The sequence below is a fragment of the Saimiri boliviensis genome, chromosome 14 (genome assembly GCF_048565385.1).
Source record: "Saimiri boliviensis isolate mSaiBol1 chromosome 14, mSaiBol1.pri, whole genome shotgun sequence".
NCBI classification, from domain to species: domain Eukaryota; kingdom Metazoa; phylum Chordata; class Mammalia; order Primates; family Cebidae; genus Saimiri; species Saimiri boliviensis.
In genome coordinates this window covers 38109797-38128947 of record NC_133462.1, presented here as the reverse complement: position 1 = coordinate 38128947, position 19151 = coordinate 38109797, and the positions used below count along the sequence as shown (strand labels likewise).

At 54.5% G+C, this 19151-nt stretch overlaps 1 protein-coding gene across 5 annotated transcripts in view; it reads right to left on the bottom strand.

The window, feature by feature from the left end:
- ADAMTS10 (ADAM metallopeptidase with thrombospondin type 1 motif 10) overlaps positions 1 to 19151 on the bottom strand; it is a 30454-nt gene that overhangs the window by 1972 nt on the left and 9331 nt on the right. For 3 of the 5 annotated variants that reach the window (XM_039466376.2, XM_074384679.1, XM_074384678.1), the window contains 20 exons: positions 17878 to 18095; positions 14136 to 14219; positions 13809 to 13954; positions 13368 to 13411; positions 13134 to 13239; positions 12900 to 13046; positions 12580 to 12721; positions 9610 to 9717; positions 8780 to 8925; positions 8622 to 8685; positions 6969 to 7071; positions 6533 to 6666; positions 6323 to 6446; positions 4828 to 4908; positions 4567 to 4730; positions 4324 to 4450; positions 4104 to 4233; positions 2802 to 3006; positions 2442 to 2618; positions 2205 to 2364 (listed from right to left, as the gene is read on the bottom strand). In XM_039466376.2, the coding sequence (XP_039322310.1) occupies positions 2205 to 2364; positions 2442 to 2618; positions 2802 to 3006; positions 4104 to 4233; positions 4324 to 4450; positions 4567 to 4730; positions 4828 to 4908; positions 6323 to 6446; positions 6533 to 6666; positions 6969 to 7071; positions 8622 to 8685; positions 8780 to 8925; positions 9610 to 9717; positions 12580 to 12721; positions 12900 to 13046; positions 13134 to 13239; positions 13368 to 13411; positions 13809 to 13954; positions 14136 to 14219; positions 17878 to 18095 (2610 nt within the window). Of the gene's footprint in view, positions 1 to 303; positions 475 to 2204; positions 2365 to 2441; positions 2619 to 2801; positions 3007 to 4103; positions 4234 to 4323; positions 4451 to 4566; positions 4731 to 4827; positions 4909 to 6322; positions 6447 to 6532; positions 6667 to 6968; positions 7072 to 8621; positions 8686 to 8779; positions 8926 to 9609; positions 9718 to 12579; positions 12722 to 12899; positions 13047 to 13133; positions 13240 to 13367; positions 13412 to 13808; positions 13955 to 14135; positions 14220 to 17877; positions 18096 to 19151 lie in introns of those variants that run through there. The other 2 variants (XR_012513451.1, XM_074384680.1) reach the window with 2 other exon arrangements.

Below are 19151 nucleotides of genomic sequence, written 5' to 3'. Positions count from 1 at the left end.
TTTTTGTCACCCAGGCTGGAGTGCAGTGGTACCCATCTTGGCTCACTGCAACCTCTGCCTCCTGGGTTCAAGGGATTCTCCTGCCTCAGCCTCCTGAGTAGCTGGGATTATAGGCACCCACAACCACACCCGGCTAATTTTTGTATTTTTAGTAGAGATGGAGTTTTGCCATGTTGGCCAGGCTGGTCTTGAACTCCTGACCTCAGGTGATCTGCCCGCCTTGGACTCCCAAAGTGTTGGGATTACAGGTGTGAACCACCATGCCCAGCCTAATTTTATTTTTTGTAGCTATGGGTATCTTACTATGTTGCCCAGGCTGGTCTCCAACTCCTGGGTTCAGGCAATCTTTGCAGTTCAGCCTCCCAAAGTGCTGGAATTGCAGGCGAGAGTCACCTTGCCGGCTCGCCCTTGGGGGATCATTTTATTGCATCTCCCTTCTGGAGTACCCCTCAAGTGAATATATCATTTACATCCCTTGACAGATAAAGAAAGAAAAAACACAGGCAGAGGACGAACCCAGGTAGTTTGGCTGCAGTCCCCAGAGTAAGCAATTAATTGTCTATCAAAAATACATTTATGGGCCCAGTGCGGTGGCTCACACCTGTAATCCCAGTGCTTTGGGAGGCCTAGGCAGGCAGATCACCTGAGATCAGGCGTTTGAGACCCGCCTGGCCAATATGGGAAAACCTTGTCTCTACTAAAAATACAAAAATGAGCTGGTCATGGTGGCATTTGCTTGTAATTCCAGCTACTTGGGAGTTAGGAGACTCACTTGTACCCAGGAGATGGAGGTTGCAGTGAGCTGCGATTGCACCACTGCACTCCAGCCTAAGTGATAGAGCAAGACTGTCTCAAAAAAAAGAAAAAAAAAATTACGGCCAGGCGCGGTGGCTCATGCCTGTAATCCTAGCACTTTGAGAGGCTGAGGCAGGTGTATTGCTTAAGGACAGGAGTTCGAGGCCAGCCTGAGCAACATGGTCAAACCCCATCTCTATCAAAAAATACAAAAATTAACCAGGCACAGTGGCTCTTCCCTGTAGATCTTGGGGGGACCTGGGGGGCTGACGGGAGGACCGCTTGAGCCTGGGAGGTGAAGGTTGCAGTGAGCCGAGATTGTGCTACTGCACTCCAAACTGGGTGACAAAGTGAGTCCAGCCTCAAAAATAAATAAATAAATAATCTAGACAGAAAAAAATGTGTATGCTTATATCAGTGGAGGTGATCAATTTTATCCCTCAGGGGACATCAGGCAATGTCTAGAGACATTTTTAGTTGTCATAACTTGGGAGAGGGTTGCTACTGGCACCCAGTGTGTAGAAACCAGGGATGCTATTAAACACCTTACAGGCTGGCACGGTGGCTCACGTCTGTCATCCCAGCACTTTGGGGGACTGAGGTGGGAGGATCGCTTGAGCCCAGGAGTTGGAGACCAGCCTGAATAACAGCAAGACCCCATCTCTCAAAAAAAAAAAAAAAAAAAAAAAAATCCTGCAATGCACTAGACAGCTCCCTATGACAATCATCTAGCTAAAAATGTCACTAGTGCTTGAGGTTGGGAAACTGATTTAAAGAAAACATATTCAGGAAATTGTGGTACAGCTGGAGATGAATAGGTACAGGTTATGAAAGTGACGGGGTGGTGGCTGCTCACAGTGGCTCATGCCCGTAATCCCAGCACTTTGGGAGATCGAGGCAGGTGGATCACGAGGTCAGGAGTTCAAGACCAGCCTGGCCAATATGGTGAAACCCTATCACTACTACTAAAAAAAAAAAAAAAAAAAAAAAGACAAAAAAAAAAAAATTAGCCAGGCGTGGTAGCAGGTGCCAGTAATCCCAGCTACTCAGGAGACTGAAGCAGGAGAATTGTTGGGACCTGGAAGGCGGAGGTTGTAGTGAGCCAAGATTGCACCACTGCCCTCCAGCCTGGGCAACAAAGCAAGACTCTTGTCTTAAAAAAAATAAATAAATAAAGTGACTGGGGAAATGACACAAGTTTAGGTGCACAGAATGGTCAGGTGCCTGAAACGTTCAGCATGCAGTCGCACTTAATAAATGCTTGCAGGGAGCGGGTGGTGAAGGATGGCCTGGCAGAGACAGAGCAACGCATTCCAGAGGTTCCAGAAGTTCTAGAATGGTCAGGACCCCCAGCGCCCTCTGTGTCTGGCTCTGGCAAGGACCCTAACCCTGGCTGGCCACCCACATACCTTCAGGGCCGTCCCCGGGGGACGGGCTGTCGCACTTGGCCTCACACTGTTGTGTGGTGGGCGGCCGCAAGGCCTCCGTGCACTCTTGAGACGCCTGGCCCGTGTGGCTGGTGCAGCGCACTGAGCGCTGTTGCTGCCCGACGCCGCACTGTGCCGAGCACTGCGAGGAGGTACCGCTGAGCTGTCGCCCCGCAGCCCCTGCCCTGGCCCCCACCTCCCCGGGGCGCGCCCTCATACCTCACCCCACTCGCCTGCCACCCAGCGGGCCGGGGGGCAGCGGCGCAAGTTGCAGCGCATGGTGGCCGGCGGCTTGGCGGCGGGTGGGCAGTGCGCCGGGGGCAGCGTGGAGCGGTGGTCCGCGCTCTTACAAAGGACCACACGGTGGCGGAGGCCTGGGCCGCAGCTGGGGGTGCACTGCAGTTGGAAGGGGGCATTTCGTGCTCAGGGGGTGGGTGGGGTACTTGCCCAGTGAGAAGTGAAGACGTCCCGCTAACCTGGAGACTGCGCAGAGGCGCCTCCGTGCGCGCCCCACGTGGGCATCCCAGTCCCCGCCCCTCTCTGCACAGGAAGTGGTCGTGAAGGAAGGGGACCGCTGACCTCAGACCAGTCGAGGGCCGCCCACTCCGGAGGGCAAGTGGGGCCGTGGCAGGCCTCCAGCACAGGTGGGCGCGGCTGCGGGCACGCGCTGTCGTCCAGCGCCTTCTCCTCTGCGGCCGAGACGCGGCGCTGGCACACAACCGAGCGGCTGCGCACGCCTGCATCGCAACTGCGGCTGCAGCGCGACCAGTTCCCTAGAACCCAGCTGTAGGAGATGCAGGGGTCTGAGCAAGCATGCACGGTGGTGGTGGTGGGGGCTCCCAACAAGAGAGCTGGGGGCACGATAGCCCACCCCCACCCTTCCAACGACTCAGCCTTGTAGGGAAACTGGCACCAGGCACCTCCACATTTCACACTTGGGGCATCATTAGCCTGCACCCAGACTGGAGGCAGAGAGGTGCATTACCCTAAGGACAAATACATCTTTGGATCTTGCACAGGACCAGGCAGCACCATCATTCCGACTCCTGGGCCATGCAACCTTGACCGCCACTTTTGGGGCACTATTGAACTCCCCCATAAATCCTATAAACCGTAACTGAAGCACTCGGCCCACTGTCACCCTGACCCTGCACTAACCTGCTTCCCAGCTCCCTGGGGCACTCGCTCTTTTTTTTTTTTTTTTTTTTTTTTTTTTTTTTTTTTTTTTCTGAGACGGAGTTTCGCTCTTGTTACCCAGGCTGGAGTGCAATGGCGCGATCTCGGCTCACCGCAACCTCCGCCTCCTGGGTTCAGGCAATTCTCCTGCCTCAGCCTCCTGAGTAGCTGGGATTATAGGCACGCGCCACCATGCCCAGCTAATTTTTTGTATGTTTAGTAGAGACGGGGTTTCACCATGTTGACCAGGTTGGTCTCGATCTCTCGACCTTGTGATCCACCCACCTCGGCCTCCCAAAGTGCTGGGATTACAGGCTTGAGCCACCGCGCCCGGCCGCTCTTTTTTTTTTTTGAGACAGAATCTTGCTCTGTCACCCAGGCTGGAGTGCAGTGGCGCCATCTCGGCTCACTGGAATCTCCGCCTCCAGGGTTCAAGTGATTCGCCCGCTTCAGCTTCCCGAGTAGCTGGGGTTACGGGTGCACACCACCACGCCGGGCTAATTTTTTGCATTTTTGGTAGAGACGGGTTTCACCGTGTTAGCCGGGATGGTTCTGATCTCCTGATCTCTTGATCTGCCTGCCTTGGCCTCCCAAAGTGCTGGGATTACTGGGGTGAGCCACCACACCCCGCTGGAGCATTCGCTCTTGACTCCAGGGAGCACTCTCCTCCCACCCTGAGCAACACTGCCCGCTGGCGGCACTCACTCTGGTGGGCAAGGCTCCGTGTTGCAGGCGCGCTGTCTCTTGGGCAGCTTGCTGTGGGCGCTGCAGTAGTGGGGGGCGACTGCCGAGCTGTCCAGCTGGTTGCGGCACTCTACCGCCTGCACCTGGCTACCTGGGGGAGGGTGAGAGGTCTGCTCAGCCCCTCCAAGCCCAGAGAACCTCAGCCCAGGTATCCTGTGCTTGCCCCCACCCCCGGCCTCACCGCCTGCACACTGTGCTGAGCACTTGGTCCAGGGCGCATAGTGCCAGGAGTAGGGGGGCAGTGAGTCACGGGCGATGGGGGCATTGAAACGGTAGCGGAGGGCAGGCAGCTCGGTCCGGGCCAGCACCTGGAGGAAGGGGGCAGCAGCCAACAGATGGGTCGTGTGGAGTCTCTAATTCCAAAGGATGCACCTTGCTCCCCTCTTCCACCCTCCCCCCGCCGGCCACCCCCCCGCCCCCTTACCATAACGATAAGAGATGCATTGATGGGTCCCAGGGCTTCCAGGCTCTGGACTTGGTCTGGTCCCTGTCGCAGCTGAAAGGTGGTCCCAGCCAGAGGCAGGCGATGGGGTTGGGGGGTCCCGGGCAGCCCCTCCAGCAGCAGGGACTCCTGGTCTCCCTTCAGGGCTGGGGGACAGTGCAGGGTCTAGAATTCTAGTCATGCTGAAGCCTCTTCCTCCCCAACTGGCTCCTAATCCTCATCCCCTTCCCATCGTCTGCTCACCCAAGTGACTGAGAGAGAGGTTCAGATCCTGGATGAAGATGTGGACGGAGCCTTTGGGAATCCAGACGACATCTTCGTACCCTGGACAGCAGAGCTCATATGTCACCCATCTGGAGTGTCCCCAACGCTTGCCCACCTCCCACACCTGGCCCATGAGGATAACAGCTAACCGTGACTGCACTAAATGCACGTCTAACTGCATCTCTGCCCCACCCTTGTGAACTTGATGTTTCATTATCCCCATTTTAGGGATGACAAAACAGGCTCAGGGAAGCTAAGCAACTTGACCAGGTTTTTTAGCTAGGAAATAGCTGGGTTGGATTTTTTTTTTCTTTCTTTTTTTTGGAGACAGGATCTCTCTGTTGCCCAGGGTGGAGCACACTGGAGTGATCCTGGATCACTGTAGCCTCAGACTCCTAGGCTCAAGTGATCCTCCAGCCTCAGCCTCTTTGGTAGCTGGGATTACAGGTGTAAGCCACCAGACCTGGCTAACTAAAAAAACCTTTTTGGCTGGGTGTGGTGGCTCACGCCTGTAATCCCAGCACTTTGGGAGGCTGAGGGCGCGGATCATGAGGTCAAGAGATCGAGACCATCCTGGCCAACATGGTGAAACCCTGCCTTTACCAAAAATACAAAAATTAGCCTGGTGTGGTGGCATGTACCTGTAGTCCCAGCTACTCGAGAGGCTGAGGCGGAAGAATTGCTTGAACTTGGGAGGTGGAGGTTGCAGTGAGTTGAGATTGTGCCACTGTTGCCCAGGCTGTAATGCAATGGCTTGATCTTCACTCACTGCAACCTCTGCCTCCCAGTTTCAAGTGATTCTCCTGCCTCAGCCTCCCGAGTAGCTGGGATTACAGGTGTGTGCCACCATGCCCAGCTAAATTTTTTTGTATTTTTAGTAGAGACGGGATTTCACTGTGTTAGCCAGGATGGTCTTGATCTCCTAATCTTGTGATCTGCCCACCTCGGCCTCCCAAAGTGCTGAGATAACAGGCATGAGCCACTACGCCCAGCAAAATACTTTTTTTTTTTTTTTTTTTTTTTTTTTTTTTTTTTTTGAGATAGAGTCTTGCTCTGTCGCCCAGGCTGGAGTGCCGCCGTGTGATCTCGGCTCACTGCAACCTCCGCCTCCCAGGTTCAAGCCATTCTTGTGCCTCAGCCTCCTGAGTCGCTGGGACTACAGGTGCATGCCACCATGCCTGGCTAATTTTTGTATTTTTTGTAGAAATGGGGTTTTATCATGTTGGCCAGGTTGGTCTGAAACTCCTGGCCTCAAGCGATCGTTCTGCCTTGGCCTCCCCAAACGATGGGATTATAGGCTTGAGCCACTTTGCCTGGCTGGGCCCCCAGGACTTTTGGAGATTCCTGACACTCCATGAGAGGGGGCCCCTGGGGTGTGAGCAGTTAGTGATCTCAGCTACTTTGGTGGGATCAGCTCCACCACCAGCCAGCTGGCCCAAGCAGGGAGCACGGGAGGGAAGCTGGAGGCTCTCACCGGCCCCAGGTGAGGCTGGGCTGAAGACCCCCTCGATAGTCTCGCAGGCACTGCCGTCACCTCCACACACTCGGCACTTGTCCTCCCGCAGGTCAGAGCCCAGGACTCGGTCACAGCCCACGTGCTGCGTGGAGAGGGTGTCAGCGAGGCGACCCCCACAACCCACCCCTGCTCCCCATCTCCTCTCCCACTCCCTGGTGTCCCCTGCACCTTGCATTCACCGCTGACGCAAATGTCCACTGTGTCTGGACGGCACGGTGTCCCGTCCACCACAGCTGCCGCCCTCTCCGTGTAGAAGTTGAAGCCTTCTGCTAGGCATGTGAGCGAGCAGGCCTTCACGCCCCCTGGGGGGCACAGCCCCGTCACACCATGGGCCAGGCCACCCCGGGACTCCCTGCTCACTCCCTGGGGGAGTGAGGCCAAGAGGGACAGACCCCAGACCCAAGAGGATGGGCGGCTTGGACAGAGGGACTGGGGGCTCACGGCATCCAGTTGAGGCCCCATGGTACTCTATCCTGGGTACTCTGGCTCCCTGGGTGGGGACAGGGCTCAGGCAGACCCTGGGAGGCTGTATTCATTCACCTGCTGCCAGACACTCCCATGGCTGCCCTTCACGGCTCCATGGCCTTCAGAAACCCCCACTCACCTCCCCGGTACGTTTTCCACGTGTAGAATTTCCCACGAAAAGGGATGCTGTCAAATTCAGAACACTGCATTTCTCTGAAGTCCTGGGAGCCAGGGGGACAGTCCTGGGGGCAGGAGAGGAGAGATGGAGGGAGGCCAGGTTTGGGGGCTTGGAGTCAGAGCAGAAAAGGGGTTCTCAGAGAAGAATGGGCTGGAGGAGGGGGGCTGGAGGAAGGGAGGCCAGAAAGGAGGCTGTGATGGTCTGGGTGAGACTGGACCTGGAAGGTGGCCTGGGCTGGGCATGGAGATGCATCTGGGATAGGACTGGATGGATCCCTCATTTGGGGTTTGGAGGTGAGCTGGGCAGGAACACCTGGGTTTCTGGTTCCAGACTCTGGAGGCTTTTTTTTTTTTCTTTCTTTTTTGAGACACAATCTCACTCACTGGAGTGCAGTGGTGCCATCTCAGCTCACTGCAACCTTCATCTCCCGGCTTTAAGCAATTCTTCTGCCTCAGCCTCCCAAGTAGCTGGGATTACAGGTGCTCACCACCATGCCCAGCTAATTTTTATATTTTCAGTACAGATGGTGTTTCACCATGTTCGCCAGGCTAGTCTTGAACTCCTGACCTCAGGTGATCTGCCCGTCTCAGCCTCCCAAAGTGCTGTGATTACAGGCATGAGTCACCCTGCCTGGCCATATGGAGTCATTCTTGGGAGAGGAGGTCTAGAAAGGATCAGGGTTTATAGAAGATGCTAACATGTGGATTCCCTGAAAACCTGGGTCCTCCCAGATGGTGGGGCTGAAAAATCCAAAGCTGTCACTGCTCTCTGAAACAACCCCCTCCTCTCCCCAGGAAACCTCACTGGTGGTCCCAGGTCAGCTGAGGGCACAAGCAGAGGATAGACACCTGCCATTAGGTTTGGTGAGAGGCAGCTTCAGGTACAGCTTTGGGGGATGACAGAGGGCAGGGGTGGGACTCTTTGGGGGAAGTTGAGCTGTAAAGGGAGGGGACAGACTGGATGGCAGGGGTTGTGAGGGCCAAGCAATGATTTCAAGGTGCGGGCTCGTCTCCTGAGTCCGAAAATAGGAGGAAGAGAGAGAGCTGCAAGGAGCCAGGTCATTGAGGAAGAGGGGTTCAGGAGGGGAAGGTGGTGGGGGTCGGGGAGAGGAGGCTGAAGGTTCCTTAGGAGGCAGCAGGTGCCCGGATGAGGCACTCCCATCTCTCTCTCTCTCTTTTCCCCACGCTTAATTGTTTTAATTGGTATACTCTCTCTTTTTGAGATGGAGTTTGGAGCACTCTGATCTCTCTCTCTCTCTCTCTCTCTCTCTTTAAGATGGAGTTTGGCTCTGTCACCCAGGCTGGAGTGAAGTGGTGTGATCTTGGCTCACTGCAACCTCCAATTCCCGGGTTCAAGTGATTCTCCTGCCTCAGCCTCCCCGAGTAGCTGTGTTACAGGCAACTGCCACCATGCCCGACTAATTTTTGTATTTTTAGTAGATATGGAGTTTCACCATGTTGGCCAGGCTGGTCTTGAACTCCTGACTTCAGGTGACCCGCCCGCCTCAGCCTCCCAAAGTGCTGGGACTACGGGCATGAGATACCGCGCGCCTGGTCTCTGTAGCTCTTTTTAATGCTTCCTCCTCCGCCCCACAAGGGATTTGGGATAACTCACATCCGTGTTGCAGGAGCGGTGCCGCCTTCTCTCACCCAGACAGTATTTGCCCCCGATGGTTGGTCTGGAAGGGGAAGTGGGACAGGAGAGAGATGAGGCAAGGGGAGATGGGGGCGGGGGTCGCGCAGCCCTCCCGGGTGGGGGTCCCGACGGCTGACCTGGGGCTGTCGCAGTGACGGCTGGAAGACGACACGCCGCCGCCGCAGGTTCGGCTGCAGTCGCCCCAGGGAGTCCATGGGCCCCAGGCTCCGTCCACGCCCTCGGGGCGCGACCCGAAGGGGACACAAACCCGCTTGTAGCACCACTGGGTCGGGGGAGACAGGGAGGAGTGAGTCCAGCCCGAGGACACTCGCCGGCCGCGTGCACCGTTTCCCGCTCCAAGCCCCAGCCAGAGAACTTTCAACCCCTCCAGGATGGGACGGAAAGAGGATGGGCAGAGGCGGGGTCTGAAGATGGAGACAGGGCCAGGTTAGGTAGGAGAGTGGTCTGGGAGACAGACGCGGTACAAGCGAGAGGCGTGGACTGAGCGTAGGGTGCAAAACCGAGAGGGGAGAGGTGTAGACAGGACCGGGATGAGCGTGGAGACGGGGTGGGGCGTGGCTCCAGAAAAGGGGCGGGGCCTGCAGGCAGTAGGCGTGGCCAGAGCCGAGGACAGCACAGGGAGGGGTGTGGCCAAGACGGAAGGGAGCAAACAGTAGGCGTGGCCAGAGCCGAGGGGACGCGTACACGGTGGACTTGGCCAATGCGAGAGGGAGCGGAACAATAGGCGTGGCCAGAGCCAATGGGACCATAGATGGTGGGCTTGGCCAACACTGGAAGGAGCAAGCAGTAGGCGTGACCACAGGCAGGGGGTGGAGAATAGATGGTAGGTGTGGCTAATGCGGGAGGGAGCAAACAATAGGCCAAAAGACACAGGTTGGTGGGCGTGGCCAACGCGAGAGGTGGATTAGGGGGCGTGGCTCAGCTGGGTGCCCTGTCTGGCGCTCACCCCCTTGTCGATGGTGTGCGTTTGGCACAGGGTGCCCTCGGCGGCTGGGATGCTGTTGGTGATGCACCGGTTGCTCTTGCTCAGACACCACAGCTCGCTGCAGACCTCCTGCGGGCCGAGGCGCCTGCTCAGGCTCGCCCCCCTCCCTTTCTCCCTGGGAGGACCCAGATGTCCTGCTCACAGCCGGCCCTGGAGCAGAGAGCTGCGTGCTCCCTTCCTGGCTCACAGTTAGTCTTCGTGCATCCCCTTGCGGGGCATGGCCTGTGACTTATCCTCTGCCAATCAGCTGCATTTATGGAACACCTTATGCATGATATGGACCCTTTAGGCAGTACTACCCCATTTTACGGGGAGAAAACCAAGATTCAGACAGGTAAGGTCATGTGCTAGAGGTCACACAGCTACTATGGGAGTAGCCTGGAGTTTAACCCAAATCTTTAATTCAGAGTCTGTGCTCTAATGAACTTTGCAATTCAGATCCTGGTGCCTTCTGAGTTTCTGGAAGGAAACTTGGGACCTGCTGAGGAATAAACAGGAAGGATTTGGGGTTCTTTTTTTGGATGGGCAAAGTAGCTTAGAGGAAAGTGGTGGTTCTGAGAAATCAGGCCTGGATGGTGAGTAGGCCAAAGGCCTCATCTCTAGTTTTTTCCAGCTGTTGGTTCTCTTTGTTTCCTCCATCTAAACTGGAGAACCCCCCCAACACTTTCAAGCTATGGGGAGAGGTGGGAGTTTGGAAGGGGACAATGCCAAGTTCGGTCTGTGTGGGACAGTCTTCTCTTTATCTAGGTGAAAAATCAGCCCCACCCTCTTCCCATCTGAATCCTGCATGGGCTGGGCCAGTCCCAGGGACTACTCTGACCCTTAAAGTCCAGATTAATATCCCTGGAGGAGCTCCACTGTGTTCAGGTGAAGCAAAATCTCTGACCCTCTTGGCCCACATGCTAAACAACCTCCCAGGGTCTTTCCTCTAAGAAGTAGGTCATCCGTCTGTAATAATCAAGTGTAATTTCCCTCTTTGAACCCAATTCTTGTAAGCTTTCCAGATGTGGGACGGGATCAATCAATGTCCATTGCAAAGGACCCTTCCTAGGTCAGCCCCTGAGAGATACCTGTACAGACGTGAGAAGTTAGAAGAGTTGTCCTCAAACACATTCTCCCTCAAAGGTCCTCTAGAGTCTCTGCTTTCCGCCTTATAGAGGAAAGTTCTCTGGAGAAACTTATCTAAAAACTCAGCCTGTGTCCTCCTGGCCATGTCTAAAAATATAACATCAGTCCAGTAGCAATCCCACTTCTGATACCTCTTAAAAAAAGACTTATTTCAGTCCTGCTTTTGGCCTCCTCTCCACAAGGAGGCACTGTGGTATATTTGAGTTGTGCAGAGACCTCAACCCTGCTACTGACTTGCAACATCAACATCTCTGGGCCTCAGTTTACTTATCTACAAGATAGGCAGCCTAATGCCTGCCTTGCCTATATAAATGATTATGAGGCATGGCAGGGTAGATATGTAAGGGTTTGCACCAATGCTGTCGTGGGGTAACGATGATCACCACTATCTATGGACCAGGTGCTAGGCTGAACCCTTTATATCTATTAACCAGTTCACTTGTAGTAAATAAATGCAGTAAATAAATCCCCCTTTGCCAAGAGGGCCTGAAAGATGTACCTTCAAAACTAAAAGGCTCAATTCAATATGTAGCCAGTGCCAACCCAAGCTTGATATTTTGACAGCTCCTCCCCTCCCCTGCCCCTTTGTGAAATTTGGAGTCATGAGAGACCAGGATTTGAATCCCAGCTCTGCCATGGTCTTGAATTGTGGGCTGGGACAACTCAACCTCCCTCTGCTATGCTCAGTCCCTTCCTCTGTAACTTGGGGGATAAAAATACGATTGTCAGGAGTTTAGATGATGACACACAGCACATACTTAGCACATAGTGAGAGCTCAGTAAATGTCAGCTACCACCATCATTGTTAGGATACCTGGGTCACAGCAGATGTTCAGGGGTAGCGTTGGAATTCTTTAGGAATTCCTTAGAGGGTGCTGTAGTTTCCAGCTAAGTGAGCGTGGGGCCGGGGTGTTGGGGGGGGGCGGGTCAAGGGTGGAATGTCAAGGAAATAGAAATTGTTCCAGGGTTTCGTCACTGTCTTGCAGTGGGATGGAGGGAGGGCGGTTGGCAGCTGCTTGCCTTCTGCTTTGCATTAACATAGCATCTGATTCTTCGAGTTGTGAGGGTGTGAAGAATTGGCGCTGGGGCTGGGCCCCTAGGGGTGAGACTGTGGGGAGCTGAGAGGTGCATTTAGGGAATCGAGACAGGTGGGCAGAGGAGGAGCAGACCCCGGCTGAACCCTGGTGGCTGAAGCAGCAAGCCAGTAGTTTTTCAGCTTCCCGGTGGGGAGGTAGGAGTGGACCCCCCTACGCCCAACTCCCTTCTCTATGCACAAATGGGGCTTTAGGAGTCTAAATCTCGGAATAGAATGGGGAGAAGTCAGGAGGCTCAGAGCTCCCCCAGCCAAGAACTGGGGTCAGGAGAGCTTGTGAACCAGTCAGTGGGCAATGTGGGAAGTGAAGACAGGGAGGCCCTGGAAGGTTCTGTCTAGTTCTTTGCCAAGTAGGGAAGACGGCTCACCCCAGGGAAATGATTTCCATCAGGACTAGATATTTAGTTAAAAACTGCCCCGAGAGAGGGCTTGAGACTTTGATCCTGCTGTAGCCCACAGGGAGTCTAATGTGCCAGGCAGAAGGTGGGCCCTGCAGCCTGGCCCTCAAATCAGGGGTCCGGAGAAGCAGGTGGTCTCATTTTTGTTCCCAAGCACACTCCATGCACCTCTGTCTTCCCAGGTCCCCACGGGGGTTCACCTCACCCCGCTTCCCAGCTCTCCCACCCCCCCACTTCCCAGGTGGAGTTCCCTCCCCCACCCCCAGCGGCCCCCTCCCCTCCCAGGAAGGAAAGCAGGAAGGCTCTCTCTACCCCGTATTTACACTGACGCGATTTGACTCCATGCTGAAAGCGGCATTGCTCATCTGCGTCGTAGGCCTGGCCGGGCGCCACTGTCGGGTACACAAAGTCCTGTCTTGGGGGCCGGTTGTTCAGGCAGAGACCAAGGCCCGAGCTGCCTCGAGAGAAAAGCAACTGTCATGCTAGGCGGCTGCAAGTCAAGAGCTCAGGAGCCCCAGCGGGATGGGGGTCCCGGGGAGGAGCCCCGATTTCTATCATCCTCCAAGTCCCCCCCCACCCCCGCCCCACTGTGAGTGTGACCCGCTCTGAGGGACACGCAGGTGCATCCTCACTCTAGAAAGCTGGTGATGTAGTCACGGCTGCAGGATGACCACACGAATGGGTTGGTCTTCATGGTAATGTGGGCAGCCATGAGCTTGGCCGGGTCCTGACCACGGGCCCCACAGCTGTTTCCCACGCCATCATGGTTCATGCCGAATCTGGGGAAAGGGGTGTCGGCTCTGCCGGGCACCGAGGGACCCGCCCAGCTCCTCCCGTCCTCCCCCTCCTGTGTCCCCTGGCCTCACGTGTGCCCAATCTCGTGGGCAATGGTGAACGCCGTGGCCAGGCCAATGTCCTCATTGACGCTGCAACTTCTCTCACGCTCACACATTCCGCCCACGGGGGCCAGGCCTGGGAAGATGGGCATGTGGGGATGGGGCTGGGGGCTCAGGACAGTGCTGGCTGGCCCCATCAACCTGCCAGGTCTCACCCCAGCCCATTGCCTTCATAGGTGCCTGAAACCTACGGGGCTCAGGTACCTAGTGTGCCACAGGGTTTGTTCTTGTAGATGCAGATGTCATAGCTGTGAAAGGAGAGGGGGGCAGTGAGGGGTCTGGGCTGTCTCTCTGAGCCCTGCTGATGCCACCATGCCCAGCTTTGGGGGTTGAGCTCTGCCTGGGAGGCGCTATCTGCCTCTCACCTGAAGCTGCATACGGGAGTGACTAACTGACCAAATGAATGAATGAATCAATGAATGAATGAATGAATGGGAGGAGTGAATGATGACATTGGTGCCCAAACAGCCCCAAACCTCCCTTACCCATTCTCAAGCAGCCCCTCCCCAACCCTGTCTCCCTCAGGGGTGGCCCAGGCCCTCCTGCTCCTCCCAACCCCCAGCAGAAGTCATCTGTTTGGACTCAAATGGTTCCTGGACCTCCTGTTTTCTCAGCTCCTGTCCCGGACCTCTCCTCTCCCCTCACCGTGTGATGAGCACTGCTGTGTCATGGTTAGCCACACCGTTCTCTGGAATGGCATTGCCATGGCCGCTGTGGTTCACGATGGATTTTTGCCACTTGCAGAAGCTGTCCAGGGACTTCCCGGCGTGGTGGGTGATCTCCAGAGTGGGCTGGGATGGACAGAGGGAAGTGCGTGGGCACTCACCACCCAGAGGACAGCAGAACGTGCTGGTGTGAAGGGGAAGGGGAAGGGAAGGGGAAGGGAAGGGGAAGGGGAAGGGGAAGGGGAAGGGGAAGGGGAAGGAGAAGGGGAAGGGGAGGGGGAAGGGGAAGGGGAAGGTGCCCCCACACCTGGTCCTCCGTGAGCAGGATGAGGCGAGTAACGAGGATGTTAATGGTGTTTCCCAGACTCGAGTCCTGGAAAAGTTTGGCAACCTGACCTCCAAGAAACAAGAGAGACCGAGTCTTAAGAGAAGCCCAGGGTAGAAAATGAAAAGCAAAAACAATGATAACAGCTTGCTTTAATCAGGCACCTACTGTGTGCTGGGTCTTAGGCTAAACATGCTATTAGGATTTTGTTGTTGTTGTTGTTAGACATGAGGGCTTGCTATGTTGCTCAGGCTGGTCCCGAACTCCTGACCTCAAGTGACCCTCCTGCCTGGCGTCCCATAGGGTGGGATTACAGGTGTGAGCCACCACACCTGATCATGCATCAGCCTTTCATGAATAGGTACTTTTTTTTTTTTGAAATGGAGTCTCACTCTGTTGCCGAGGCTGGAGTGCAGTGGCACAATCTCAGCTCACTGTAACCTCCGCCTCCCGGGTTCAAGTGATTCTACTGCTTCAGCCTCCCAAGTAGTTGGGACTCCAGGTGCACCACTATGCCTGCCTAATTTTTTTCTTTTCGAGACAGAGTTTTGCTCTTGTTGCCCAGGCTGGAGTGCAATGGCTCGATCTTGGCTTACTGCAACCTTTGCCTCCCAGGTTCAAGCGATTCTCCTGCCTCAGCTTCCTGAGTAGCTAGGATTACAGGCAACCACCACTGTACCTGGCTAATTGTTTTGTATTTTTAGTAGAGACGGGGTTACACCATGTTAGCCAGGCTGGTCTCAAACTCCTGACCTCAGGTGATCCTCAGGTGATCCACCCACCTTGGCCTCCCTTACAGGCATGAGCCATTGCACCTGACCATGGCCGCCTAATTTTTGTATTTTTAGTAGAGATGGGGTTTCATCATGTTGGCCAGGCTGGTCTTGAACTCCTGACCTCAAGTGATCCTCCTGGCTTGGCCTGCCATAGTGCTGGGGTTACAGGTGTGAGCCACCGTGCCTGATGTATCTTTTCATGAATAGGTGTTATTATCATCCCCAATTTACAGACAAGGAGACATGTAAAGAGAGGTCAGGACATAGCTGGTAGGTGTCAGAAGTAAAACTCAAGTCTGGATTGCTTACCAGAACATTTCTTTCAGACTCCTCCAAGCTCAGCTTGTCTACTTGTGCAAGAATGCTGCATGCATACAGAGGTGGGCCTGTGTGTACTGCTAACATTTTTTTTTTTTTTTTTTTAAAGACGGCGTTTCACTGTGTTGGTCAGGCTGGTTTGAACTCCTGACCTCAGGTGATCTGCCTGCCTTGGCCTCCAAAGTGCTTGGATTACAGGCGTGAGCCACCATGCCTGGCCTCAATGCTAACCTCAATGCAATGGGTCCCTGCAAGCTGTGATTTGTGTATTTATTTATTTAGAGACGGAGTTTTGCTCTTGTCACCCAGGCTGGAGTGCAATGGCTCACTGCAACCTCTGCCTCCTGGGTTCAAGCATGATTCAACCCCTGCTTATCCCCTGACTGCCTCAAGTGTCTTTGCCCAGAGGCGACCTGAGGGATGTACATGTCTGGCTTCATTCCACAGCTGTCTGAAGGTACCAATTTGCCTATCACCACAGGAAGATAAAACTGGGGGTAGGAGGCTCTGGAGACAGTGGTCAGAGGAAAGAAGGAAGCAGCTCCAGGGATGAGTGGGCACAGAAGACAGAGGCCAGGCTGTACAGGGATCCTGGAGCCCTGGGCAGTCATTTCTCTGTCTGGAAATCCCCAGGAAATTTTTTTTTTTGAGACATTTCACTCTGTTGCCCCAGCTGGAGTGTAGAGCGCAGTGGCACGATCTTGGCCCACTGCAACCTCCACCTCCTGGGTTCGAGGGATTCTCCTGGCTCAGCCTCCCGAGTAGCTGGGACTACAGGTACTCACCACCACGCCCAGCTTATTTTTGTATTTTTAGTAGAGACGGGGTTTCACCATGTTGGCCAGGCTGGTCTCGAACTCCTGACCTCAGTGATCCACCCTTCTTGGCCTCTCAAAGTCCAGGGATTACAGGCGTGGGCTACTATGCCCGGCCGGAAACCCCCAGGAAATTTGGAAAGCCCTAGGGAGAGAGGCCAGGCTCAGGAACAACAGAGTGCCATCAGTGATGGCGTTACACAACATTTTGGACTCACTGCCTGTCTGCTAAATTTTTTGTTTTTCCTTTTGCTTCAGTGAAACAAGAGCACCATTCATCAAGCCCTTACTATGCACCAAGTACCCTCCCTAGCTTGCTTCCCTCCCACCAACCCTTACTCTCTCCGGTAGCAACCATTATAATGCCATTTGATAAAGGGGTAAGCTGAGGCGTAGAGAGGTCAAGAGATCTAGGATCAAAATTGGCTACATTTCAATGTGGGTCTGGGATGTCAACCTGTTGGAATTTACAAGTAGGTGCCTGTGCAAGAATGCTGCATGCATACAGATGTGTGCCTATGTGTATACTGCTAACCTCAGTGAGTACCTGTGAGCTGTTATTCATTCATTCATTCATTCATTCTGAGATGGAGTGTCACTCCTGTTGCCCAGGCTGCAGTGGTGCTATCTTGGCTCACAGCAACCTCTACCTCCAGGGTCCATGTGATTCTCCTGCCTCAGCCTCCCAAGTAGGTGGGATTACAGGTGCCCACCAACACGCTCAGCTAATTTTTATATTTTTAGTAGAGATGAGGGTTCACAGTGTTTGCCAGGCTGGTCTCTAACTCCTGACCTCAGGTGATCCACCTGCCTTAGCCTCCCAAAGTGTTGGGATTACAGGCGTGAGCCACTGCGCCCAGCCTGCTGTGATTTATTTATTTATTTATTTATGAATTAATGAATGAATGACAGAGATCATAACCATAACTCACTGCAGCCTTAAGCTCCTGGGCTCAAGTGATCCTCCTGCCTCAGCTTCCTGAGCAGCTGGGACTACAGGTGTGTGCCACCATGCTCTACTAATTTAAAAATTTTGTGTAGAGATAGGGTTTCACTATGTGTCCCAGACTGGTGTGTGTTTATTTTTTAATTTTTTTGAGATGGAGTCTCACTCTGTTGCCCAGGCTGGAGTGCAGTGGTGTGATCTCAGCTCACTGCAACCTCCACCTCCCAGGTTCAAGTGATTCTCCCGCCTCAGCCTCCTGAAAAGCTGGGATTACAGCCACCTGCCACCACGCCTGGCCAATTTTTTCTATTTTTTAGTAGAGACGGGTTTTCACCATGTTAGCCAAGCTGGTCTCAAACTCCTGACCTCAGGTGATGCACCCACCTCGGCCTCCCAATGTGCTGGGATTACAGGCATGAGCCACCATACCTGGCCCATGTGTGTTTATTTTTACATACAGCAAACATTTATATATTACCTACTGCATGCCAAGCACTGTTCTACGTACTTTATCAACACTCTGGATCTACCTTAGCTTTATAAAGTAGGTACCACAATTATGCCCATTTTACAGACAGGTAAGGCAAGGCAGAGAGGTGAAGCAACTTACTCAAAGGCAGACAGTTAAAAGGTGGCAGAGCGGAAATGTAAACCCAGGCCGGTTACCTCCGCCCCAGGGTACTTCTCTGCATCTAGTCGCTGTGCTATGCCCTTTCTCCTTGTTCACTGCCATGCGTAACCTTCCTTTCTTACCTTGCCCCCACGTCAGGGATTAGGGGTGGGATGGTAGCCGCCACCCCCTTGCCTAACATCTGGAGGCTGGCTCCAGGTCCTCAGGGCTGCATGCCCAGGGAGGGGAAGGCACTTACAATGTTCATGATGGCCAGCACATACTGCTCCACGTCCCGGCGCCCGTGATAGGCCACCATCATCTTGTCAGCCACCACCAGGGTCTCCACGTAGCGCTCTCGGCTGACCGATCGCTTCAGGCCTGGCTGGCCACGCTCTGTTTCATTCCCCAGCGGCCTGGCAGGCGGCGGCTTCAAGGTCCGCAGCCACCACGGCCGCCCTTTCCATGGTTTCTCATCTGGGGGACCCAGTAGAGCAGTTAAAGCCCTGTCCTGCTGGTGGGACCCAGAGCTGCCTGACCACTGTCTTGTCCAACCTCCGTCTGGCTCGCCCTCTACCCAACAGTCTGGACAGACAATTTCTGGTCATTCTGCTGCCTTCTCTTATCGTCCAGCTACCTATTTGATGTTCTATCTGCTCAAATGATCTCCCGCTCTTGGCCTCCCAAAATGTTGGGATTATAGGCATGAGCCACCGTGCCTGGCCCTCATTTTCTATATGTATAATTTTTTTTTTTTTGAGACGGAGTTTCGCTCTTGTTACCCAGGCTGGAGTGCAATGGCGTGATCTCGGCTCACCACAACCTCCGCCTCCTGGGTTCAGGCAATTCTCCTGCCTCAGCCTCCTGAGTAGCTGGGATTACAGGCACGCGCCACCATGCCCAGCTACTTTTTTTTGTATTTTTAGTAGAGACGGGGTTTCACCATGTTGACCAGGATGGTCTCGATCTCTTGACCTTGTGATCCACCCGCCTCGGCCTCCCAAAGTGCTGGGATTACAGGCTTGAGCCACCGCGCCCGGCCCTATATGTATAATTTGAGACAGGATCTTGCCCTGCTGCCCAAGCTGGAGTGCAGTAGTGTGATCATGGCCCATTGCAGCCTCAACCTCCCTGTCTCACGTGATCCTCCTGCCTCAGCCTCCCAAGTAGCTGGGACCATAGGAGGGCACCACCACACATGGCTAACCAATGGGCTGCCAAACACTGCATCTTTTTTATTGTTTACTTTTGAGAGGGAGTCTTCACTCTGTCACCCAGGTTGGAGTGCAGTGGTGCGATCCTGGCTCACTGCAACTTCTGCCTCCCAGGTTCAAGCGATTCTTCTGCCTCAGCCTCCCGAGTAGCTGGGATTACAGGCGTGTGCCACTATGCCCAGCTAACTTCTGTATTTTTAGTTGAGACAGTGTTTCACCATGTGGGCCAGGCCGGTCTCGGACTCCTGACCTCAAGTGAGCCACTTGTCTCAGCCTCCCAAAGTGCTGGCGTGTGAGCCACTGTGCCTGGCCACCTCAC